A 26,891-nucleotide genomic window follows, 5' to 3' on the forward strand; every position below is an offset into this window, starting at 1 on the left:
AGTGCTAAAAGTAATACCAAGCCTGGCTCCACAGTCAATGCCGAATGCTCTGGCCAGAGTGCCCCTCCTGCCTCTTCTCCCCCCCGACCCCCATGTTAAGTTGGTTACCTTGATTGTCATTTATTCAGCTAAAGGTAAATACTGCTTTGCACATAGTTCTGTTTCACCTGAAAATCTCAAAGCACTTAACAGAGGATTAACCCCGCTTAAAGGGTGACCTAATCAAATACAGAGATTTGAAATTATAGGTATGATGATGGACAGCATGGCCTGTGTCCAGTATATGGGTCTATCCTCAGCTCAGAGTTAATTTCCCAGCTCTGCCACAAACTTCCTATGGAATCTTCACCAAGGAACTAATACACTCTCTCCCTTAGTTGCTGCATCTGAAAAATGAACCTGTGCACACTTTTTCTAATTCAAGTTAGCATATTGGTGGTGAGAGTAGGAGAAGTAATTTTAACAGATCCTGTTTTTTCCCCACTTTTCTTTTATGCAGAACCCAATTTCACAGAATATCTGTTTAAAATATTCTGTAATGTGGTTTCATTGGACAGATTGAGGGGCACACAACTAGCACTTGGCCCAAAAATAAAAAAGAAGACATTTGAAAGTATAGTTGGCAATGAGACTTAATCCCAAAACTGTGGAAGTGATGATTTTGCTAATAAAATTTCATAAAGGAAAAGATGGAGCTAATCTGCCTTAGTTATTCTCCTTTATTTTAAAAGGTTAAAAACATCACATCTCTATGAACCTGGGCCTAAACTGACTTCCCTGTTTTAAACTCCCAAGTCTTTTTACCACTAAAACAAAATGAAAATCTTAATAGTCAGTTGTAGAAAAACCATGTATTTTTTTTTTCTAAGGTGCAACCAACCAACATAATCTCACATTCAGAAATCTGGTTCCTGCTTCTACTGAAGTAAACAATCAAGAACTTCTATTGATATCAAAGGGAGCAAGACTGGGTCCATTACTTGCATTGAAATCTGCAAGATTGGGCTTCAAACTGGCTCTCCTAAGTCATTAATAACTTTTTTTTAATATAGCACAAGCGCACTGTCTCTGCATAAGAGAATCAGTTACAAGAGAAATGTGAACCTGAATTTAAAATGAAATAAAGTTGAATGTAGATGGTAAGGACATTAAAATTGCAGGGCTTAACTTAGTCTCCTGTTGTATTCTTTTCTTTGGGTAGCTTGTGTTGTCACTTAAACTATTTAGCTTCATTTAACCTACGGTATTTCTTTGTTGCCTTTTTATATGCAAGAATCTCCTAAAATTCTTTTGCATGTAGTTAGTCTTATGAATTTAGGATACTTCTTGAGACAGTTCTGGCTAATGATTAGTTGCCCCGTATCTTGTGTTCACTTAGTTCTTGTCTAAGACACTGTGATTTTTCCTGGTTTGTGTTGGTGCAAAGTGAAATTGCAGCCTGTATTCCATTGATGCATTTATATACTATTGAATATTCATACAAATTGCTTTAAAACAATTCTTGTCTTCATTTACAGAGTGGAGGCAAAACTTGAGCACTGGTATGTAACAGGACTGAAACAACAAAGTGTTGTACCTTCTCTTGTGGCTTCTATTGGGGATACCAAATCATCTTTGCTTAAAATAGTGTTTGAGACAAATCCAGAGGATAGTACTGCTGACCAGAGCCTTATAGTTGAATCACAGCCTGTGGAAATCATATATGATGCTGTGAGTAATATTCAAATTAGAAATGTATGGGAACACCTTTTGTTCTCTCTCAATCTCATTGCCTTTCCATCTCCTTTCAAATACTGTACCAAAGTAGTTTTTCTTCCTTGCCTTAATTTTTTGCCATCTGTTGAATTAATATTTAATTTATATTTTGGAACTGATGCAGTGTGTATTGGATGATTGCATATAAACTGGTATTATTTGTTTTTAAAGAGAACAATAAATGCAATGGTGGAATTTTTCCAGACAAGTAAGGGAATGGATCTGGAACGACTAACATCAGCCACATTGATGAAGTTGGAAGAAATTAAAGAAAGAACTGCTGCAGGTAAATAGATAAAAGTAGCTACCATTGATAAGTAAACCCTTAAATATTAGCAAAGAGACTGGGGGCCTTACTTGCGAGGCAGTATTAGTATTGATGTTTGAATAAACGTCATACCATGGGATCTCTGAATCAAAATTACTTTAGTTCTGTTTCTCTTGAGTCAATACACTGATAAGTGATTTAACCTCCAAATAGAATGCCTTCTAGCAATAAATTGAAAAATTGACTTAAAAACTTACAAGATGTTAGTATATAGAGAAGTTTAACCAAAAAGATGTCTGCATTAAAGATTGATCACTTTTAATCTGTAACTGCTCCTACAGTGAAAATGTGACTTTTACCTTGGTATAGTATTGTTTGTTCCATGTCCCATACCTATTGGTTACAGATGTGAATATATTTTCATCTTTTAATCTGTTGTTTTCCCTATTTAAGGACTAGCTCATATTATTGAAACACGCAAAGTCCTTGACTTGAGGATTAATCTGAAACCATCCTATCTTGTGGTTCCACAGACGGGTTTCCACAGTGATAAGTCAGACCTACTTATTTTGGACTTCGGTACATTTCAGGTATGCAGTTGGTTTCCTCTGGTTTCATTTGCATTCAAGAAAGAGGGAAATAGTACAATTATTAGTTTGTTCCCAAGAGGCTCGTTTTAAGACTGACAACAGGGCTGATCAGAGGTCAGTGGGTTTTTGTAAACCCACTAGTATCATTTGCATAATAACTTTTGTCATAAACACATGAATAAGAATCATCCAGAAGAACTATATTTCATTCTTTGTGAAATGTGGTTCAGTATATCAAACAAGTTAAATTGTAAGAGTTATGTGATTTTCAAAGCCATATCTTTCACTTGTTCATAAAGCACTGTGTACCTACATTTTTTTAGTTAAGTAGTCTTCCTTTTATTTAAGAAATAAGAAGACTTAAGAAAAGCTATTGAGCTACTCTGGAGCTGTGAAAGTTGATGCTATGGTGGTGGTGTAAAGCTGAAACTTGAAGTCCTGTATAATTTGACTAATATATTGTTGTGGACGTGACGTGATTTATTTACAAAAATAAAAAAAAGTTACTGAACTTCTTCTATTTTCAGTTATGATATCTTAATTTTCATTAAGGATAACGGTGTTGACATTTCTAAAATACCTCTTCTGAGGTAGTCAAACCAAAAATTACAGGCTTTAAAAATCTAGTAGTTTTACCTGTACAGTACTGAAATGAATAATATAGTGTGTGTATAAATATTGTGCTTTTAGTAGACGTACTTTTATTTCTTTCAATCTGTCCCACCAGTTGACCAGCATAAATCAAGACGGTCATCGAGCTTCCAGTTTTTCATCCTTGGAAGAGATTATGGACAAAGCTTATGACACGTTTGATGTGAAAATCAATAATGTACAACTTCTCTTGGGCAGAAGAGGTATTAAAGCATAATCACTATCTAATCAAAGAACAATAAAAATGTTTAAATGTGTATTAGTAGATAGTGGTTTGTTCTTTAAATAAGTTACGTATAATGTAAAGAAAATACAAATTAAAACTGTAAAACTTCCTTTATTTTGAATTTTCCAGTATCTTGAATAAAATGCCCATTTGTTCTCTGGAAATCTATATTATTGCTGTACTCATTCAAGTGTTAGCAAGTAAATTAGGGTTAGGTAATTTAGTATTATGCACCTATTGATAGGCTCATGAATTTTTGTTTGTTTGGATTAATAGACAGCTCAGACTAGCTGCAAAATATATATGATGGTCTTTTATGATGATTTACATGTGGGGACTCTTATGTTAAGAAAAATATTGTGAGGAAAAGAAGAAATCTGACATTCTGATAATGGCTGAGTTCATAGCTCTTGCTTCTGGGTTTCAAGGTTGTAAGTGAAAATACTTCTTGGTTTTGGCCCATGCTAGATGCTGATAAAGCATGGTGTTAGGGGTGATTGTTTTCTGACCTGTGGAAGTCCATGCAATATCTTGCCTATATGAACTTAGGTTTCTGCAGTTCATTAGATGGGCTGGATTTTTTAAAGTAATTCTTAAATGATTTTTCTGGATTATTTTTTATACGGTCTCTTTATTACAAAATAAAGCTTGTGAAGTTTAATTTTTAAACTGGATAAACACTCCTTCAGGTGAAGACTGGAAGAAGGCTCGATTTCAGCATCCATCAGCTTTGCACATATTACAGCCTATGGATATGCGTGTGCAATTATCCAAATCAATGGTGGAGAAAGACATCAGAATGGCTAAGTAATGTATCAGCACTATCAGACAATTAATTTTTGCTTGGTTATTTGTGCTTATTGAAAAAGGGCATTGTCACTGAAACCCAATGGGACAAGATGGAGTTTGAAGACTTATATGCATGGTCTTAATTTTCTCCTTGTTATGGGCAAAGTCAGTAGCTACACTTTTATAATTAAGGCTGCCTAACAGTTTACATGTTGCTTGTAACTTCGCCAAGCTTCAATCATTTGGGCTGAAACTTGCCATATTGAGTGTTTGCTGCAGGCTAAGAATTTTGTAAAGTTTCAGCTAAAACAGTGCAGCCTTTTGTGAGAATCAGATAAAGGAAAAACACCTTGTTTTGCCCATGTTAAATTGCTAAAGTGTGTCTATGCTTTAGAGCAGGCACTTAAGAGAATTCACTCTCGTGTCAAGGATGTGCTTTTTGTCATTCCTGTGAAAATTTGGCATTAGTTGTGAGCCTCTGAAAAATGGCACATGGATACTTGTTAGCATTTGGCAGCTAAATTCTCAGAAGATTCTATCTGCACTGACTATGCTCCATGCTCATACAGTTCCTATTGGCCTGCAATAACCTATTGCTGTGTAGACAAACCCTCTTAGCAGAAGCATTTCTCTATCTGGTCTCATCTGTCTGGAATTTTGCTGATATATTCTTCAGTCCAGTATATTTTGGACTGTCTTTTGTACCTAAAACACATATTGGTTGTTAGTTCCATCAAGGTCCACTTAGTTGTTCTCAGCTGTGGATGACGGCTCTGTCTTTTCTAATAGAATGTCAATACATTTTTGAAAGGCCTGGAAAGATTGTATCCTCAGGTACAAGATCCTGTTCCACATGGGACTTAAACTTGATACTGTCAAAGCTTATGTTCTTTCTTTTAAGCTTTTAGCTATCTGCTCTTGACTGCCTCTTTCAGTGAAAGTAGCATTTCTGGTGGCTATTACTTCTGCTACGAGGATGAGTGAGCTGCAGTCCCTGATGTCTGGCCCTCATTCTAGTGTTTTCTCTAAAGACCAAGTTTACCTGTGTATTCATCCAAAGTTTCTCTCAAAAGTGGTATCTAGTTTTTATATCAATCAAGCAGTTTACCTATCTTCATTCTTCCCAAACCACATTCAGATAAAGATGAAAGGAAGGCTGCATGTACTCTGGTTATTAGGAGAGCATTGGCATTCTACCCTGACAAGTCCAAATAGTTCTCTGTCTGTCTTCCCAACTCTTTGTGGTGATCGCAGACAGAATGAAGGGGCTCCCAGTTTGTTCTCAAAACATATCATCTTGGATAACTTCATGTATCCGCTTGTGCTACTATTTGGCTAATGTTATCCTGCCAAGCGGAGTGACAGCATGTTCAACGAGATAGCAAGCTGCTTCTGCAGCCTTCCTGGCTAAAATTCCTATCTCAGACATTTGTAAGATGGCAACTTGGTCTTTGATGCTCATGTTTGCTTCCTATTATGCCATCACTCAGCAAGCTCAGGATGATGCCAGATTTGGGCGAGTTGTCCTTTAGTCCCTGTGCAGATTAGGCTCTGATCCTGCCACCTGTTTCCGTGGCTTGTGAATCATCAAGAGAAGAATGCACATGTGCAATCACTTGAAGAAAAAAACCAGTAACTAACCTGTTCCATAATTGTTGTTCTTCGAGATGTGTTGCACATATCCGTTCTATGACCTGCTGTCCTACCTCTCTGCCTCAGTGTTTTTCCGGCAAAAAGAAACTGAGGGAGGGCGGTAGTGACCTTGTCCTTTTTATACATGTATGCACAGGCATGCAAGAGCAGTACCCCTCTGATACTTTGCTCCAACAGTTAATCACCTGTTAAAATTAAAATTTAGTAAACCTCTTGGTATCTGATGAAAAGTTGGCTTACATGCAACTTCATTCCAATATTATATTGTTCACAATGCCGTTTTTTTAATTCTCTACCCCCCAGGTTTAAAGTTTCAGGAGGCCTTCCTCTGGTGCATGTGAGACTTTCTGACCAAAAGATCAAGGGGATTTTTGATCTGATTGATAGCATTCCATTTCCTCAGATGTCAGCCATGTCAGTTCAAAGCACAAAGGTAAACTGACTAGAATAATGGTAAACTTGAACTAAAACATGATAGTATAACTGCATAGAACCCTTTTAGTGAGTGCATTCTTTCATTTAGTATTTACGGAAAGCAGATATTGGCAGGTAAGAGAAGGCTACAGGATATCTGAAAAAAAAAAAAGACAGTAATATTTCATAGATTCATAGATTCATAGATTATAGGACTGGAAGGGACCTCGAGAGGTCATCGAGTCCAGTCCCCTGCCCGCATGGCAGGACCAAATACTGTCTAGACCATCCCTGATAGACATTTATCTAACCTACTCTTAAATATCTCCAGAGACGGAGATTCCACAACCTCCCTAGGCAATTTGTTCCAGTGTTTAACCACCCTGACAGTTAGGAACTTTTTCCTAATGTCCAACCTAGACCTCCCTTGCTGCAGTTTAAACCCATTGTTCCTGGTTCTATCCTTAGAGGCTAAGGTGAACAAGTTCTCTCCCTCCTCCTCATGACACCCTTTTAGATACCTGAAAACTGCTATCATGTCCCCTCTCAGTCTTCTCTTTTCCAAACTAAACAAACCCAGTTCTTTCAGCCTTCCTTCATAGGTCATGTTCTCAAGACCTTTAATCATTCTTGTTGCTCTTCTTTGGACCCTTTCCAATTTCTCGACATCTTTTTTAAAATGCGGTGCCCAGAACTGGACACAATACTCCAGCTGAGGCCTAACCAGAGCAGAGTAGAGCGGAAGAATGACTTCTCGTGTCTTGCTCACAACACACCTGTTAATGCATCCCAGAATCATGTTTGCTTTTTTTGCAACAGCATCACACTGTTGACTCATATTTAGCTTGTGGTCCACTATAACCCCTAGATCCCTTTCTGCCGTACTCCTTCCTAGACAGTCTTTTCCCATTCTGTATGTGTGAAATTGATTTTTCCTTCCTAAGTGGAGCACTTTGCATTTGTCTTTATTAAACTTCATCCTGTTTAACACAGACCATTTCTCCAATTTGTCCAGATCATTTTGAATTATGACCCTGTCCTCCAAAGTAGTTGCAATCCCTCCCAGTTTGGTATCATCCGCAAACTTAATAAGCGTACTTTCTATGCCAATATCTAAGTCGTTGATGAAGATATTGAACAGAGCCGGTCCCAAAACAGACCCCTGCGGAACCCCACTCGTTACGCCTTTCCAGCAGGATTGGGAACCATTAATAACAACTCTCTGAGTACGGTTATCCAGCCAGTTATGCACCCACCTTATAGTAGCCCCATCTAATTTGTATTTGCCTAGTTTATCGATAAGAATATCATGCGAGACCGTATCAAATGCCTTACTAAAGTCTAGGTATACCACATCCACCGCTTCACCCTTATCCACAAGGCTCGTTATCCTATCAAAGAAAGCTATCAGATTAGTTTGACATGATTTGTTCTTCACAAATCCATGCTGGCTGTTCCCTATCACCTTACCACCTTCCAAGTGTTTGCAGATGATTTCCTTAATTACTTGCTCCATTATCTTCCCTGGCACAGAAGTTAAACTAACTGGTCTGTAGTTACCTGGGTTGTTTTTATTTCCCTTTTTATAGATGGGCACTATATTTGCCCTTTTCCAGTCTTCTGGAATCTCTCCCGTCTCCCATGACTTTCCAAAGATAATAGCTAGAGGCTCAGATACCTCCTCTATTAGCTCCTTGAGTATTCTAGGATGCATTTCATCAGGCCCGGGTGACTTGCAGGCATCTAACTTTTCTAAGTGATTTTTAACTTGTTCTTTTTTTATTTTATCTGCTAAACCTACCCCCTTCCCATTAGCATTCACTATGTTAGGCATTCCTTCAGACTTCTCGGTGAAGACCGAAACAAAGAAGTCATTAAGCATCTCTGCCATTTCCAAGTTTCCTGTTACTGTTTCTCCCTCTTCACTAAGCAGTGGACCTACCCTGTCTTTGGTCTTCCTCTTGCTTCTAATGTATTGATAAAAAGTCTTCTTGTTTCCTTTTATTCCCGTAGCTAGTTTGAGCTCATTTTGTGCCTTTGCCTTTCTAATCTTGCCCCTGCATTCCTGTGTTGTTTGCCTATATTCATCCTTTGTAATCTGTCCTAGTTTCCATTTTTTATATGACTCCTTTTTATTTTTTAGATCGTGCAAGATCTCGTGGTTAAGCCAAGGTGGTCTTTTGCCACATTTTCTATCTTTCCTAACCAGCGGAATAGCTTGCTTTTGGGCCCTTAATAGTGTCCCTTTGAAAAACTGCCAACTCTCCTCAGTTGTTTTTCCCCTCAGTCTTGATTCCCATGGGACTTTACCCATCAGCTCTCTGAGCTTCCCAAAATCTGCCTTCCTGAAATCCATTGTCTCTATTTTGCTGTTCTCCCTTCTACCCTTCCTTAGAATTGCAAACTCTATGATTTCATGATCACTTTCACCCAGGCTGCCTTCTACTTTCACATTCTCAACGAGTTCCTCCCTATTTGTTAAAATCAAGTCTAGAACAGCTTCCCCCCTAGTAGCTTTTTCAACCTTCTGAAATAAAAAGTTGTCCCCAATGCAGTCCAAGAATTTGTTGGATAGTCTGTGCCCCGCTGTGTTATTCTCCCAACATATATCCGGATAGTTGAAGTCCCCCATCACCACCAAATCTTGGGCTTTGGATGATTTTGTTAGTTGCTTGAAAAAAGCCTCATCCACTTCTTCCACCTGGTTAGGTGGCCTGTAGTAGACTCCTAGCAGGACATCTCCCTTGTTTTTTGCCCCTTTAAGCCTAACCCAGAGACTCTCAACACTTCCGTCTCCTATGTCCATCTCTACCTCAGTCCAAGTGTGTACATTTTTAATATATAAGGCAACACCTCCTCCCTTTTTCCCCTGTCTATCCTTCCTGAGCAAGCTGTACCCATCCACACCAACATTCCAATCATGTGTATTATCCCACCAAGTTTCAGTGATGCCAACAATGTCATAGTTGTATTTATTTATTAGCACTTCCAGTTCTTCCTGCTTATTCCCCATACTTCTCGCATTTGTATATACGCATCTAAGATACTGGTTTGATCTTTCCTCCCGGTTTTGTCCTGACTCTCCTTTCTCTCTGCCAATATAGCCCACACTCCCTCTCGTTTCCGACCCATCTCCCCGGTCTCCATGTTCCCCACTTACCTGTGGGCTTTGCTCACCTGTCCCCGTCGAACCTAGTTTAAAGCCCTCCTCACTAGGTTAGCCAGTCTGTGTCCGAATAGGGTCTTTCCTCTCCTCGAAAGGTGAACGCCATCTCTGCCTAGCAGTCCTTCCTCGAATAGCATCCCGTGGTCTAGGAAGCCAAAGCCCTCCTGGCGACACCATCTTCGCAGCCAGGCATTCACCTCCATGATGCATCTGTCTCTGCCCGGGCCCCTACCTTTGACAGGAAGAATTGAAGAGAATACCACCTGCGCTCCAAACTCCTTCACCCGTACTCCCAGAGCCCTGTAGTCACTCTTGATCTGCTCAGTGTCACACCGCGCAGTATCATTTGTACCCACATGGATGAGTAGCATGGGGTAGTAGTCAGAGGGCTGGATAATCCTCGACAATGCCTCCGTAACGTCTCGGATACGGGCCCCCGGCAGGCAGCATACCTCCCGAGATGAGATGTCAGGGCGACAGATGGGCGCCTCCGTCCCCCTCAGCAGAGAGTCTCCGACCACCACTACCCTACGTTTCCTATTTGCAGTGGTGGCAGCAGACCCTCCAGCCTTAGGGGTACGAGGCTTCTCCTCCTTTACTGTAGGGAGTGATTCCTTCTTTCCTGTGTCAAGAAGAGCATAACGGTTACCTATAACCACGGCAGGAGGGTTCGGAGCAAGGGTGGAGCACTGCCTGCTGCCAGAAGTAACCAGCTGCCAGTGTCCACCCTGAGCCATCTCCTCCTCCACCAGTGGTGTATCAGCAGTCCTGTGTACTGGGACAGCTACCTCAGCTGTCTCCACATGGACACTGTCGAGGAATTGCTCATGGATACGGATGCTCCTCAACCTAGCCACCTCCTCCTGTAGCTCTCCCACCTGCTGCCTGAGAGATTCCACCAGCAGGCACCTCTCACATTGGATGGTCCCCCCAGCCTGGATATCAGTAAGTGGAAATTGCAAGTTACAGTCTTTGCAAAACCACACCAGGATCTGGGTAGAGGCATCCATGCTTAGGCACTCTGTCTGGCTACAGGCACAGGTGGAGGAGACAGTAGCAGTGCTGGCACAGGTGTTGCGGGTCTTCCTAACCATCATAAGCCTCCCTCTGTCAAACTCCCGTCTGCAGCCCCCTGTCAGCTGAAAGGGTTGTTTAAGCGAAAAGTTATGAATGTAGTTGCTTTATAGGTATTAAGGGGAATCAAGAGAAAACAGATGGAACCGGCAAGGGACCCTCGCCCCCTTCCTGCTCCCCTTCCAAACTCCCTTGCGAAACTCCCTGTTAGCAGCCCCTGGTCGCAAAGCTCCCTGGTCGCTTGTGCGCTGCTTTATAAAGCCCTGGCCTGTATGAATGCCCCGCCCACTGATTAAGGCTCAGCCACTTACCAGAGGCTTCTAGCTTTCAAACCTTCCAACTGCCAGCCACAGCACACGGTCCTTCAAACAACCAAAACAAACAAACAGACTGACAAACACAAGCTCAGCTCACAGCAAGTAACCCTCAAACACAAACAAACACACACTACAGACAGTCACTTACCCCAAAAGGGTGCTGTATTGCTCCTCCTTCACCTGTTCATGTGTTGCTCTAGATGATGATGGTGATGATGAAGAGAGTCTTCAAAGTCCACTTGAACACACACAACTAGTCTTATTTGAATAAGCCATGTATTATCATATGTTGACTTGAAAGTTCAAATTAAAATTTGAGTCTTATCCACAAATTTTATTTGGGAAGCAGGGTGGATTTTCATGAGAATATAAATGAACATTCTGAAGTCATGATAAGTTATTGTAGATCAGTTTCTGTACTTGGCTATTTTTTTCTAGGTACCTGCTATCCCCATGATTACTGATGCAAGGAAAGGGTTACTTGACACATCAATATTGCTGGAAGGAGTAGAGTCAGGTAAGAAAATATTTTTAACTGTTTCTAAAACAAAACTTTGCTAGGTGTTTCTGATCATGAAATGAGTGTTCTATGGACAATAAATACCTATGCATACCTATGAATTGCAAAATTTAAGGTGGCCTTGCAGATCTTGCTGATACTATCTTAAGACACTAAGCTTGCTTTTTAAAAATACATAATTAGCTTTTTTTTGTTCGGAAGATACATTAATTTACATTATGAAAGCTATGGAAGGCTTTCCTAATCTGAGATCAGTCATTTAATGGGATGTTAACTTGTGGTATCTGGACCCTGATTGTCTCAACCACCTTGCACTTGTAATTACCATATTTAGAAAATACTTACATGAAGAGGCCTCAAACACAAGTAAACACAGAATTGATAATGACAAACAAATCAGTATGTCAAGGTACTAGCCATTGCAAAGAGAACATTTGCTCACTTTTATATTTGGCTGTCAGTTCAACAGACAGCATAAAAATATTACATGTCTTTATTTCCTAGAGTCTGATGAATATTTTGATGCTGAAAATTCTTTTTCACTAACTGAAAAGGCTCTACATGAAGGACATGAACTAAAAAACAAAACAGAGACTATTAATGAGGAGTTCACAGACCTTCAATTGAAGTTTGAAATTAAAGAGGCATGTGTTTTACTTTTCTTTCTTCAAATTGCATTAGTCTCTCTTAATCTGTAGGACCATTATAAAGCAGTTATTATAGGATCCGTTACATGTCAAAGTGCACCCCCACTAGTCTGATGAACAGCACAACATTGATGAAATGTAACCTCAGAAAATAATACATTTACTTTAGCACCATAATCCAGCAAACTTCCATATGTAGTAACTTGATTGTGATGCCACATAAGAAGGAGGAAGTTGAAACATCGGGAGAGTCATTAACAAAGAACCAACCCTAGGAGTTTGCTTCCGCTTTGTAATAGCAAAATTCTACTGAAAATATTTGTTCACCAAGAATTAGAAATTCCCTCCCCTTTCCATTATGCTTCAAGTAGTTCAGATCTTGACAGCTCACCTTCCGTTTCACACTCTTGTGCAAGAATGCTAGTTGTTAAAGAAAATAAAACCGTAAAGGTAGCACCAATTTCATTTTCCTCTTTCTGATTAATAAAAAATGGAACATCAGATATGAAAAGAGATGATCTGATACCAGGCTATTACTGACATTTGTGTAATTCTTATTCATGTAGGTGGTTTTAGAACTCACAAAGCAACAGAAAATAGAGGAAACAATACTTGTATTTAATGTAATGCAGCTCGGAACAGAAGCTACAGTCAGAACATATGACTTAACAGCTGTATCTTACTTAAAGAAAATCAGCTTGGATTACCACAAAACTCAAGGTAATGAAAATAATAAAACAAAATGGAGGATAAGAATAATAGTGTCTCTGCTTAGTAGACTTCATAGTTTAAACCTTTTTGTATCAAGGTTTCGACTGCCTACCCTAGCCTTTCAGAGAAAAGTTCTACAGTATGATAGTTAGGTTTGATATTTAGAATCAGCCCCTTCTCTTTTGAGGCTGCAGTTGTGTGGGCCCATATAATTGTGTGCAGTGCTCCACATGGAATTTATGTGCCGGCACAGTTGATGCCATTAAGACATTCACCTGGTTTTCTTTGCTTATCTAGTAAATGTGTAATTTTAGATATATCAGTCGTAGCTGCAAAATGGTGGAAGTCAAGTTTTAAAAATCTGGCCCTTACTCTTCGACATACATGGAAATTTTTAGGAAGATAAGTAGCATCTAGAAAATGAAGTCACCTTTCTTAGTAATACATTTGTGGCAATGTATTTGTTGTAGAGTGGGAAGGGGTTAATTTAAATTTGGTTCAGAGAAACAAGTAGTGGTAGCCTACCTCTTACTAATTCAGGGAAAACCAAATCAAAAGATGGAATCTTTGTTACAGGCTAATTCATGAGATGATCCTCCGGCTTATGATTCCTACTATTTAGTCTCCAGCGGTTCTTTTACATACCTTTATGGGACACCATGATTGAAGCCAAGTAAAATAATCAGTTATTAACCATGGCTGTTTTACTATTAAGGAAAGGAAAAGAAAACATTAAACAAAACAGACAAATGACAGAGCACACTGATAAATTAGCTGTTTTGTTCAGTCTAGGTGCATGAGTGCATGCTAGCCCAATTCAAGCCCTATAAGAACAACTTCCTGATACTTGTTCATTTAATGATTTTGGTGTACACTGTAAATTTTGTCCATGTTGCTGTCTTTACTACGTTATAGATAAAGGATTCAGTGTTGAGATACTGAAGCAGAGCCTATTCCATTTGTCACTACTCTTTTTTTTTTTTTTTTTTATTAAACCGAATGCTTTGTGAAACCTTTTTCAGAGGCACATATCAACATTAGTCTCCCAGCACACATGGACTTCTAATGCCAGTTTGGCACCTACCTTTTTTGAAAATTACAGCCCTTTAAATGTTTTAATATTCTCCTTCTTCAATATCAGTATTTTAAATATGGCAAAAAGAAAAGGTACAAGCCTCTGTAATGACAGTGTTAACTTGTCATTGCCTGTCTAAACGTTCAACTCAAGATGTAAACGTGGATTCTAGGTTATTAGCACAATGCTTCAGGCAGCAACACATTTTGAAGTGTTAAATAGAAAACGATGTTCGAGGAGAAGGGTTTAATAAAATCATTTCTCTGCCTGCTTCAATATTGCGAAAGCTGAATTCTCAATATGCTCTCATTTGGTATGTTACAGATAAAAAACGACCACTTCACTTAATTAGCTCTTCAGATGGACCTGGATTAGACCTTTTGAAAGTGGAATATATCAAGGTACATGCTTACTATTTAATAAGTATTTATTAAAATGATCTGTGAAGTGTATCTGGTAATAAGTTAAAAATTTAGTACATAAGGTATAAGTGAGTGCAGTCTACACAATGCAATGGCTCATTCAATTTGTCTATCTTTAACCTTTTATAACGTTTCCCTTTCAGGCTGACAAAAATGGTCCAAAATTTCAGTCAAGCTTTGACAACACTGAACAAACACTTCAGGTAACTGAATTTTTTTCCAAGTGTCTCATATTAGCCTCTTTACTTAGCAGGTACCTGCAAGTCAAAGCTGAGACTCACTGAAGAGTGGAATGTTAGCCTGACTTCCCTAGGTAAAGTGGTATGCTCTTATCTCAAGTTAGGTAACTTAAGATAAAATACTAGTAATGACAGGGCAACTTGAAGTTTCAGCAGGTCAAGTTGAAGCCTATGCTCCTCCATAGTCTTATCTTGACCTGCAAACTGTTGTGAAAACTACCAGCTGCTTGGTCTTCACTAGGGTTTTAACTAGCTAACTTGAGTTGATGAATTTTTTATTAAGATGATGTTTAAAAAAAGTGAACGGTACAAAGTTTAAGCATAGAAGTTCCTGGTTATCGGGAATAACATACAGATTATCAAGGGGTGCGAAGTTCGGTTTAAGATCAGGTGGCATAAGGAATACATAATCTGCAATATTCCCGACTGGGAGTAAAAGGTTGATGACAGACAAACTACAGACATGGAGATATGAGGGTATGAAGTTCACATAACGGCCACCTTCGGGTGTGGAGTATAATGAGTGGATATGATGATGAGGATGGATTGACCCTCATTTGGTGAGTTTTAACGTTCAGGGAGTTCATGGTTCCAGTTCATATGATCCAAAGGAGAAAGTTTCTTGGTCCCTTTCTCGTACAGCCTTCATCTCTCTCCCCTCCCTCCCCCAGTGGAGATAAAGCCTTGAAGTCGAGATTGCCACCATACCACCATCCCTGTCCCCAACACATCCCTGCACCTTGGGGTTCATAGGAGATGGCTATAACAGCTGCCCCGACCTAGGAAAATTCTCAGTTGCCCACTTAGGGCAGTTTTAGTGTCCCTTCGTGCCACTCTGGCAGTGCAAAGGGGCCCAACTCTCCTAGAAACTGTTAAGTTGCATATGGATCAGAAGTCTCAGCCAATGAACTGGAATATGTGCTTAAAAGCCTTACTTCAGGGCTTTTTAACATGACTAGATAACTGTGTAACAATTGGCGGAGTGAGCAAGCTCTGTACTAATGCTTTTTTCCTCCTCAGTTTGTGAAAAGGAAATACACAGCATATATTTAACTTGTGGTACTCTCAATATCTGATGTTCGGGTGAAATGTAAGAAGAGATTAAAACAACCTTGGGGGGTGGGGAGGTAAAAAAAATCTCCATTAACTGTGCCTGAGATTAAAAATGACAAAGGTAGTCAGTTTTCTTACCTTGGGGCATATTGCCAATGGGTGTCAGGAAGAAACTTTTTCCCTGGTGAAAACTGTGACTGATGTAAGGAGTGCCTTGAGGATGAAGGCACCTTCTTTTGAAGTATCTGCCAGTTACAGTTGAACTGAATATTTGACTGAAATGGTCAACTAGAGTGCTCTACATTGGGTCTATGAATTCTTTGTGTTCCCAGTTTAGATATTTTTAATATTTCTGTGAATCCTATAAGAGTTGAATTCTTTGGTACACATTTAGTGTTAAATCTTTACATTCCTTAATATGAAACTGTCAAGGTTATTGAAAAGTGATAGAACTAGGCTTAGGTACATCAGCATAATTTTCATGAAAATGATGTTATTGTTGATGGTTCCCAGATGAATTTATCAAGTTATAGCCTAATTAAACCACATGTATTGCATCTTGTCTGTCTTTTTGTGTGTTTGGGACAACTACGGTGTGGTATAAGCCTGGCTAATACCTCTGGTATAGCACGGGATTTTTAGTAACATTCAACTGCAGCTTGCTTGAAAGGTTTATTTTGTCCAGCTGAGAACAGAGAGTTTAATAATGCAAGTGTTCCCCTGAAGAACTTTCTGGGAAGGTATTTTCTGCATCTTCTGGTAATTAGTATTATGCATTTTCCCCAATAGACTAAGTTCTCATGGCAACAAAGGTTAAGAGAACCAGAAAATACAAACTTAAAAAACAGATCAGGAAAAACTACTCAAAGAATATACTGGAGTTAACTAAAAGGAAAAACCCCCACAATTAGTTGAGTATTTGATGTCTTTTTAGTTTAGTTGCATGTCACCTTGTTCTTGTATGTTGGGAAGATGAAGCCAAATATTTATTGGTGATTACATACCTGTGTCATTTTCCCGTATAATTGTCACTCTGCAAGCCTAAATCCCAATCCATTCAGCATGTCTACTCGTGGAAGTGATCCACACGCTAAATGAATGTTATCTGTAGCTTTACTTTTTGTGATTTGGATTCTTTTGTTTTAAACAGGTGGCCTTTTCGTCGTTAAATTTTCTGTTACATACACAGGCCCTTCTCTCTACTATCAATTTTCTAACAGACGTTATTCCATCAAGCAGTCCAAGTACTGGTGACATAGGACACTCGCAAACACAAGGAGAAAAGCAGCAAAAAGATACTAGTGTGAAGAAAGGTATAGTTAATATTTCTGGCAAGTCTAATGTTGTTCAGTGTGTCATGTTGGAGTGAAAGGGTAGATTTAAATTGTTAGACACTAATTTAGTTTTAAAAGTTATTAAAATATTTAGTTTGCAGAAACAAGAAATGGTAGGCCTGTTCTTACTAATTTTCTTTCACTGCCAATTTAGAGGTATCCACTGTTTAGTCACAGGAATTATTTTACATAATTCAGGGGACACCATGATCAAGGCCAAGCAAAATAATGGCAGTTATTAACTATGGCTTTTTGTTATTGAAGTAAGGAAAAGAAAATATTAAACAATACAAATGATAAGCTGGTTATTTACATTACAATTTCTGTGGTATATCTCTCTGTGGAAAGCTTTTAACAGAGATTACAACCCTGAGAATGAACACCTCTGAGGTGTGCTTTCCTCTTGGTAAGTTAAAACTAAAATATATTTTCCCCAAAATTATTGTGAATCCATTTAGTATATCCTTAAATAAATAATCATGTTCATAGATGGGCAGAAGAATTTTGTTTAAAGGCAGGTTGTCCCATTGTTTAATATATAACCAGTTAGTATATCAGTAAGCCAGTTTATAGTTGGCAAAGTAAGTGATCTTAACTGCACCTTTATGAAACTGAAGAAAACGTGGAAATCAGTTACTTAGAAGAAGCCATTTAAGGAGAAATCTTGAGACAGGCCAGTTAGCCAATATTAAGAATCTTAAATCCAATTAAAGCCCAGTGTATCTCAGTTTACCAATGTTTAGCCTCTGTCTCCTCTCCAGGAATACAAGGTTTAACCACTTGGTGATCAACAGGAGAAACTTAGTCTTTTAAGTATCAGAGGGGTAACCGTGTTAGTCGTTATTCACAAAAACAACAAGGAGTCCAGTGGCACCTTAAAGACTAACAGATTTATTTGGGCATAAGCTTTTGTGGGTTAAAAAAAACCTACTTCCGTTTTTTTTTTTTTTTGTTTTTTTTTTTTAACCCATGAAAGCTTATGCCAAATAAATCTGTTAAGGTGCCACCGGACTCCTCGTGTTTTGTTTGTTTGTTTTTTTGGTAATTAGTTTAGCCTCAAATGACCTTGGCATAAAACATCTGACTATTCATATATCAGTGAAATTAGGAAGTTGTTAAATGAAGGCATTCATTTAGATACAAAATATTTGCAAATGTGCATATTAAAAGAATCTTATTCCATTGTAAGCATTGGAGAACCAACAAAGGTTTTCATCTGTAAGTGGAAACATGAGTTAGAAGTAACCAGTATCTTCTTCTGTAAAATATTTCCCACCATAAATGTTCTTCAAGCTCAAGGAATGAAGACTTTAATGTGTCTACTAAAGAAATTAATTTCAAAAAGAATATTTCTAGTTTTATTTGTGAGAGTTTAAATTCAGGTTTTTCTTTGAAAAGAAAAGTGGGGGTGGCTGGTCTAGGCCCACTTTACTTCTAGATTTATTGCTCCGACGACCTAGTCTTGCATTCCTTTCACAATTAGGTTGCTTCTGAAAAGTGGTTACCTGGTTTGTCTGGTGTTTGCTGTTCTTGGGAGATAGAAGCAAAAACTTTAATAATATTATATAATAATAATATAATTAATTAACCTTCTATAATGTCTTGGATTAGCTTCAGCATTTTGTCACATAATTAGCTAAACATGTATATTGTTAAATTTCCAAGCCTCCTGGCTATAAAACTTCAGTATCCAATCTTAATGGCCAGTAAAGGGTTCAGTCATGCAAGATACTAAGCACTCTGGCCCTGACCTAGCAAACAAGTTAAGAACAAGTGCTTAACTAACAAGACTATTTGCTTACTTAAAGTTAAGTATGTGCTTAATTTGTTGGATCAAGATGCAGGAGCATGGATGTGATCTAAAGATAGGTATGGCAGGAAAAAGGGGGAAAAATGGAACGTCTGTCACCTGTGTTGTCTTCAGTTGGGCTTTTTATTTCTATATATGCTTGTTTAAGAGCTGCTTCACGTGTGGCTCACTGAAACTGAGGTATGCCAATGACTTTCTCTCTCTGTTTGTGGAATAAAAAGTAAGGCAGGATCTTCATCCTCATTTCAGGGTAATATACAGAGAGAAGAGGCACACATTGCTTTTTGCAAGTAGTCATTAACTTAAGAGCTCGGTGCTGAGCTAGAGAATGCAAGAATAAACCTTTTCTGACAAGAGACTTGCTGAGGAAGTAGCGTGTTCCTTTTTTCAGCCTAATGAAAATTCTCTACGTGCTTCTGGAACATAGGAGCAAAAGATGGAGAAATCTCAAGACAGTTGGTGACTGAGGCAGCAGTCTGTGCCAGCTTCCCAAGAGCTATAAAATGTACTTGGCAAGTGTCACATGGGCCAAGAAATGGACTACTCTGGCAGAAGAGCAGTCTAAAGCAGTTTATCAAGCTAATGAGCTGTTTACGGGTGATAGGTTCGCTCCTTCTGCAGACCAGTAACAAAGTTACTCCACAGATAATTAACAAACTATGAGCATTTGAACTTCAGTGTTGAGCATTACTTTTAACTATGGTCAGTCAGCACTTTTATTAATCAACACAAATATTTAGTCTCAAATTTTAAGAAAATCCTTTCTTATCCAAGCAATAAAATTAATCATGAAAATAAGGCCACCTGTACATAGAAGATGTAAATTGATAAAATGCTCAAGGGTTTTCATAACTAGAAAATATTTATCAATCACTGTAACAACTCATATTTTATAGTTGATGTTTTATATACAAATTAGTTTAATTAACATTGACTGCACTTAAGTAGCCATACTTGATTTCTCTAAAATTGTTGATCCACCAGAGGTAGCAGAAGTGGGTGTGCTACTTTCAACAGAGCTCCAGGCAACTCTGGCATTTAAAACATGTCCTATAGACTAGATCTGAGCAATTTAAGATTGGTTAATTTGTTCATTGGTCATCTGGAACCCTGTCAAGATTAGCACCACCATTGATGTATCAGCAATGAAGATGAACCAGAGGCAGCAGTGGTTAGGAGTTCTTAATTTAAAAAAATAACAAGGTTAATCTTAGTGGATGTAGTCCTGTCAACACTGGTTCTCCACTTGTAAGGTTGATTTTGAACTCCTTTTGTCTACTTGACAGAGGCCGAAGAGCTTCAAAGTATATTAAAAACAAACAAAAAAGGATTTATGATATTCTTTGTTTTTACTTAGTAGTGACCAGAACTGCCAAGGATAAGCATGTTATTGACTTCAAGCTGTTTGCCAAGTTGGATGCCTTCTGTTTAAATGTGTGTGATGAAAAGAACAATATTGCTGAAATCAAAATACAAGGTAATGGCTTCTTTAGTAAAGAAAGTGATTACTGGACTTGTTAGTAAATTAGCAGTAGTTTCTTTGATTACTTTTTACCAGGTTATAAAGTATATCTTACCATGAAGATGTGAACTTGAGTTCTTTCACTTTTTGGGGATCTATTTCTGGTGCCCCAAGTATGTATCTTGAAGCCATCTGGTGCCCCAAGTTTTAATTTTTTAATAATCACACGTGATGTAAAATGTTTCCACTTTATAAAATATAAATAAAGAAAATTTAACATTATCTGTGATATAACATTAACACTTTCTTAACTGAATAATAACCAGCTCTTTAAAAAAGCATTTTTCATCCATAGATCTCAAAGCACTTTACAAAGGAGGTCAACATCATTATTCCCATTTAAAGATAGGGAAACTGACACACGGGGCAGGCAGTGACTTGCTCAAGGTGACCTAGCAGGATTAGGACAAAGGCCTCCTGAGTCCCAATACAGTGCTCCATCCTCTAGACCACACTGTAGCCAAACACATAAATACAGACAGGAGATGAGGAAAGGGACGTGGGGAAGCAGTTCCATTAAACACAGATGTGGGTGGATTGTTGTGATGTTAAGTCAGAATGGAGTTGATACCTTCTCTTGGCAAATAGGAACAGTTGTCCATAAACTTTCAGGGAAGGCTTGCGCATGAAGCTAGAGACTCTGTAGCTGGCTGTTAGACTTGTAGTTAAACTTTGTGGTACAATCTGCATTTGCATGAACATAACTGAAAACAAGCAGCATTGGATCTGATTCTGAAGTGCAAAGAATGCACATTTCTATCTGCTGCTGGATAAAACACATTTTTGTTAGTGTCAGTAGCAAGACAAAAAATAGATGCTTGTTTCTCTTCAATACCGGCAATCAATATAGGAACAAAAAATAGCTAATGGCATACATTATGTTTTAAAAATAACAACTTCTTCAGAGCTCTCAGAGGAATTCATTTACTATCTATCATACATAAAACTACAAGACAAATATTTCTGAAGCAAATAATGCTGTTAGGTAATTTGGAGTAGCACTTACCTCTCATTCTCTTGCAGGTGTCGATTCATCACTCTTCCTTCAGCCAAGTCACACGGTGCTCTTTGCCCGTCTTAAAGACATAATTGTCACAGATGTTGATTCAAGGACTGTTCATAAAAAGGTATAATGCATAATAAAAGGGTATTGCTATTTTACTTGATCCTTGGTTACTTTTATGTATATAAACCATTTGTGACAGAATAATTCACCCGAATATCTTTAAATGTTTGATTTGCTAAGTTCTATCAAGATAAGATGTTAGAGACACCAGGTGGGTGAGATAATACTTTTTATTGGACCAACTTTCACAAGATATTACCTCACCCACCTTCTCTGTCTATCTTGGGACCAGCAAGGCAACAGCAATGCTGCATACAAGATCTGATGTGTAATATGTAGGTGCAGGGTCAGCTCTAGGATTTTTGCCGCCCAAAGCAAAAACAATTTTGGCCGCCCCCCCCTCCCCCCGTTCTTTAATTACCCCACCCCCGGCCCCGCCTCAACTCCGCCCCTTCCCCAAATCCCCAGCCCTGCCTCCTCCTAGGCTTGAGAGCCTGGGGGGAGGAGGCAGGGCTGGGGATTTGGGGAAGGGGCGGAGTTGAGGCGGGGTCGGGGGTGGGGTAATTAAAGAAGGGGGGGGCGGCGGGGGGGGCCAAAATTGTTTTTGCTTTGGGCGGCAAAAATCCTAGAGCCGGCCCTGCCTCTCTGGCTCTGAGTATTGTTCCCCTGCAGTCTCTGACTCACTGGGTTTGGCACAGCATGTGTGTGCTTGGCCTGCCCCCTCCTCTCTTATTAGTACCTGTGGGGGAANCCCTCCCAGGTTTGAGAGCCTGGGAGGGAGGGGGAACAGCGGCACGCGAAATGGTCGCTCGGGATCTCCCCCTCCCTCCCAGGTTTGAGAGCCTGGGAGGGAGGGGGAGACCCCGAGCCGCCGCGGCACGCGAAACAGCTGATTCGTGCGCTGCTGCTCCCCCTCCTTCCCAGGCTTGCGAGCCTGGGAGGGGGGCGAGCAGCAGCGCGCGAATCAGCTGTTTCGCGCGCCGCGGCAGCAGAAGTGGAGGTGAGCTAGGGCGGCTGGGGCACATTTTTAGGGACGGCATTCTGGCGCTGGCCATGCTGCCCCTAAAAATGTGCCGCCCCAAGCACCAGCTTGTTTTGCTGGTGCCTAGAGCCGGCCCTGTGTAGGTGGAACTGTAAAGTATGAAACCACTGGTAATTCTTTTTTTTTTTTCTTTTTTCAAATGTGTATTAATTAGTTCAGTGGGGTAGCATTCTCTCCTTCAAGTAGGCTTTACATGCAGGTATACAGTGGTAAAGGTTTGCAGATCTGCATCGGTGATTCCAGAAATCTAATTGTAGGTGGTATTGATCTTGGATCACAAAAACTTCAGTTTGGCACAATAGCAGTTATGATTCATGAGTCCCAAGCACCAGAATAGCCAGGGAATATTGCAGGTTTCAATAAAAGTGAAATTGCAGAGTTACATTTGGGCAATTACATAATGTCCAGTCTTCGTGGCTCAAAATACTGAGTTTCACAGGAAGTAAGTTGACATGAAAACTTATTTAAAGTTTACATCCCTCCTCCTTGCTAACCTAATGGGAAGCATTATCACAAATCAACAGATGGATTTAAGGCTCGCGTATGGGAGATTTTTATAAAATCTGGATAATTGTATGTTTCCTCAGTCTTGGTACCAGTTTCCTTGTTGCTACTGGACATAACTATAATTATTTCACCTACTGTGGCAACTGTCAGAATTTTTACATTTCAGATCATTATGCTGAATTGATTACTGTTTCTACTCCTTTAAATAAAAATAAACAAACATTTAGATAGGAGTGATATTGAGTTGGTTCTTAATATTTTACCTACAAGATTGAAAATTACATGAAAATCCAACAACATGTTAACTTGCAACTTCTCAAGGAAGAAGATCATGTAGTTCCCAGCAGCCTTATTTGTCTTACTGCATATGGAGTTACATTAAGACATTTAAAGGTGTGGTTAAAACAATGGAATAATAGAACATTCTAATTGTTTCTCCCCAAACATTGAACTGCAGTGCTATGGACTGGAAAAAGGCTAATGTAGTACCCATCTTTAAAAAAGGGAAGAAGGAGGATCTGGGGAACTACAGGCCAGTCAGCCTAACCTCAGTCCCTGGAAAAATCATGGAGCAGGTCCTCAAGGAATCAATTCCTAGAGGAGAGGAAAGTGGATTCACCAAGGGGAAGTCGTGCCTGACTAACCTAATTGCCTTCTATGATGAGATAACTGGCTCTGTGGATGAGGGGAAAGCAGTGGATGTGTTAGTCCTTGACATTAGCAAAGCTTTTGATATAGTCTCCCACAGTATTCTTGCCGCCAAGTTAAAGTAGTATGGGCTGGATGAATGGACAGTAAGGTAGATAGAAAGCTGGCTAGATCGTCGGGCTCAACGGGTAGTGATCAATGGCTCCATGTCTAGCTGGCAGCCGGTTTCAAGCGGAGTGCGCCAAGGGTCGGTCCTGGGGCCGGTTTTGTTTAATATCTTTATTAATGATCTGGAGGATGGTGTGGACTGCACTCTCAGCAAGTTTGCAGATGACACTAAACTGGGAGGTATGGTAGATACACTAGAGGGTAGGGATCGGATACAGAGGGACCTAGACAAATTAGAGGATTGGGCCAAAAAAAACCTGATGAGGTTCAACAAGGACAAGTGCAGAGTCCTGCACTTAGGACGGAAGAATCCCATGCACTGCTACAGACTAGGGACCGAATGGCTAGGTAGCAGTTCTGCAGAAAAGGACCTAGGGGTCACAGTGGACGAGAAGCTGGATATGAGTCAACAGAGTGCTCTTGTTGCCAAGAAGGCTAACGGCATTTTGGGCTGTATAAGTAGGGGCATTGCCAGCAGATCGAGGAACGTGATTGTTCCCCTTTATTCGACATTGGTGAGGCCTCATCTGGAGAACTGTGTCCAGTTTTGGGCCCCACACTACAAGAAGGATGTGGAAAAATTGGAAAGAGTCCAGCGGAGGGCAACAAAAATGATTAGGGGTCTGGAGCACATGACTTATGAGGAGAGGCTGAGGGAACTGGGATTGTTTAGTCTCCAGAAGAGAAGAATGAGGGGGGGATTTGATACCAGCCTTCAACTACCTGAAGGGGGGTTCCAAAGAGGATGGAGCTCGGCTGTTTTCAGTGGTGGCAGATGACAGAACAAGGCGCAATGGTCTCAAGTTGCAGTGGGGGAGGTCGAGGTTGGATATTAGGAAACACTATTTCACTAGGAGGGTGGTGAAGCACTGGAATGCGTTACCTAAGGAGGTGGTGGAGTCTCCTTCCTTGGAGGTTTTTAAGGCCCGGCTTGAGAAAGCCCTGGCTGGGATGATTTAGTTGGGAATTGGTCCTGCTCTGAGCAGGGGGTTGGACTAGATGACCTCTTGAGGTCCCTTCCAACCCTGATATTCTATGATTCTGTGTTGTCATAGTTGATTGCATTTTCCCCCTTTAAAAAAGGAAAAGGAAAAAGGGGAGGAAAAAACTGACCAGAGAAACCAGATTTATTTGATGAAGGAAAGTCAAATATATATTCTGATTTTTACTCTGACTGCACATACATGATATTAAAATTAGACTTACTTTTAAATTGTATGCCATAAAGAGCAAAAATTACAAGCATCACAGCTCAGAGTTTGACAGAAGTGTGGGGCTTTTAATGCCTTCTTAATAGTACTGAAGATTCAGAAGACTTTAGAAAAAAAAAAGGAAAAAAAAGATGATAATGCAAAACAAGTCCTAGGGGATCAAATTTTGTCTGCAGGTATCAGTCACAAAATATCTGTGCTGCATACGTTGATAAATGAGGAAAATGGTATACTGTGCACAGTCTGTATGTTGTCTCTATTCCATAACTTTTTGATACTTAACCAGTTACTCTTGGATTTAGAATGCAAATCAATTCCTTATTGATGTTCATGCCAAGATTGAAGATTAAATGAGGACAAATTACTGGATTATTGGAGTGCTGTGTGAATATCTGACAATTAGTTTTAAAATATTTTCGTGATCATAGGTCTGAAATGACAAAGGAATTCTTAACAAATTTCAGAAGAGTTAAAATAAATATCTGTGCTCTAAGAATGAGAAGTTTCAGATGTAAGAATTGTTTATATTATACCTGTATATTGAATTTTGTATAATTTAAAGGGCTCCTTAATTTTAACTGGAGCATGAAGTGTTTAAATAGACTTTGCGAATGAACACCCCTAGCTTGGCTTAACTTCAATATTAAATGAGTTTTATAGACTATTGCATGCATGTACTGCATTAAAGACAATCACTGAAAAAGCTAAGTTGCCTCCAGGTGGGCTTAAAATAAAAATATTTTGTGGTTATGAAGACAAACTAGCAGATGGATTTGATATTTGAAAAATGGATGTGCAAATTGTTTTTAAATAGAATCTTTTGAGTATCCATTTTAGACTAATGTATTTGCTTTCTCTGCTGTTTACATATTTAGTTTCCTACTTTATTCATAAACATTCAGGAGGGTAATATGAAAAGTAGATAAACATTTTGTTTTGCATTTACTTGAGAACCGGGAATAGTGATGTGAGGATCCTGTACCTATGTCTTCTCCAGGCTGTCTCTATAGTAGGAGATGAAGTCTTCAGTTTCAACCTGGCACTGTATCCAGATGCTACTGAGGGAGAAGCTTACACTGATATGTCCAAAGTGGATAGCATTGTCTCTCTGAAAGTGGGCTGCATTCAGATAGTTTATCTTCATAAATTCCTCATGTCACTTCTGGTAAGATTGCGGATTGTACTGAATTACCAGTTCAAGTTGTTTGAGTACCTCTGCTGTATGAAAGCCACTGGTAGCTTGCAGTTGCCATTACAAAAAGGACAGGTTTACTGTTTTAAATACATACTAGGAGGACAAAGGTTAGATAAAAGCATTAATTTGTAGAATAAATTCTTAATTTTAATATATGTTGGATTTAAATAGATGGAGTTTCAAGCACATGTAGATCAACATCTTTTACAAAAATGAGACATGGCGTTAATCAGAATTGAAACGTGTTTTTTCTTTCTCAACATCACACACAGTGACTTAAATTCATCAGGCAAAACCCAGCATTATTAGAGATGATCTTCTCTTGCAGTTGATTACCTCTATCATAACCTATAGCTCATGAGACTTATTTCTATTTGCTTTTCTGCTCTTCATAACATTGATGAGTTAAATGTTTGTATCTAGTTTACAGGATGCAAACTAAGTAGGATGTACTTCAAAGCTGATGTCATTATGACCTCTGTTCTCCATATTTCAGAACTGTTTGCTGAAAAATGACTTTTTAAAATGCAGTTAATGAATGTTGTTGATCTTAGCCACATCTTGGGTTTCTTTAGCTGACTTGTGAGCAAAAGAGCAATGTTGCTGTGCCCTGAGGCTAATGAGTTTTGATTCCTTTCATGAAGGCTGGCAATTTGTTGACATAAGAGTGAATCATGCTAAAGAAATAGGTTTGTTACATTTGGATAAATAGCAGAATGGTGAAAATTGTTAAAATGCCAGTTTAAGCAGGACAAGCTGTTTACACTGTTACTGAATGAGTGTTCTATAGTGTCCAGTAGCCCCATTCTCTTATCCAA

At 39.2% G+C, this 26,891-nt stretch overlaps 1 protein-coding gene across 5 annotated transcripts in view; it reads left to right on the forward strand.

Moving 5' to 3' along the window:
• Positions 1–26,891, forward strand: part of VPS13C (vacuolar protein sorting 13 homolog C) — a 215,679-nt gene that overhangs the window by 58,093 nt on the left and 130,695 nt on the right. For 3 of the 5 annotated variants that reach the window (XM_034783883.1, XM_034783879.1, XM_034783882.1), the window contains 15 exons: positions 1,518–1,710; positions 1,927–2,041; positions 2,477–2,613; positions 3,341–3,467; positions 4,180–4,297; positions 6,236–6,365; positions 11,342–11,420; positions 11,928–12,067; positions 12,637–12,790; positions 14,181–14,257; positions 14,422–14,481; positions 16,721–16,883; positions 20,072–20,191; positions 21,260–21,363; positions 25,876–26,043. In XM_034783883.1, coding sequence (XP_034639774.1) covers positions 1,518–1,710; positions 1,927–2,041; positions 2,477–2,613; positions 3,341–3,467; positions 4,180–4,297; positions 6,236–6,365; positions 11,342–11,420; positions 11,928–12,067; positions 12,637–12,790; positions 14,181–14,257; positions 14,422–14,481; positions 16,721–16,883; positions 20,072–20,191; positions 21,260–21,363; positions 25,876–26,043 — 1,885 coding nt within the window. The remainder of the gene's footprint in view (positions 1–1,517; positions 1,711–1,926; positions 2,042–2,476; positions 2,614–3,340; positions 3,468–4,179; positions 4,298–6,235; positions 6,366–11,341; positions 11,421–11,927; positions 12,068–12,636; positions 12,791–14,180; positions 14,258–14,421; positions 14,482–16,720; positions 16,884–20,071; positions 20,192–21,259; positions 21,364–25,875; positions 26,044–26,891) is intronic. The other 2 variants (XM_034783880.1, XM_034783884.1) reach the window with 1 other exon arrangement.

The sequence above is a fragment of the Trachemys scripta genome, chromosome 10 (genome assembly GCF_013100865.1).
Source record: "Trachemys scripta elegans isolate TJP31775 chromosome 10, CAS_Tse_1.0, whole genome shotgun sequence".
Classification (NCBI taxonomy): Eukaryota; Metazoa; Chordata; order Testudines; family Emydidae; genus Trachemys; species Trachemys scripta.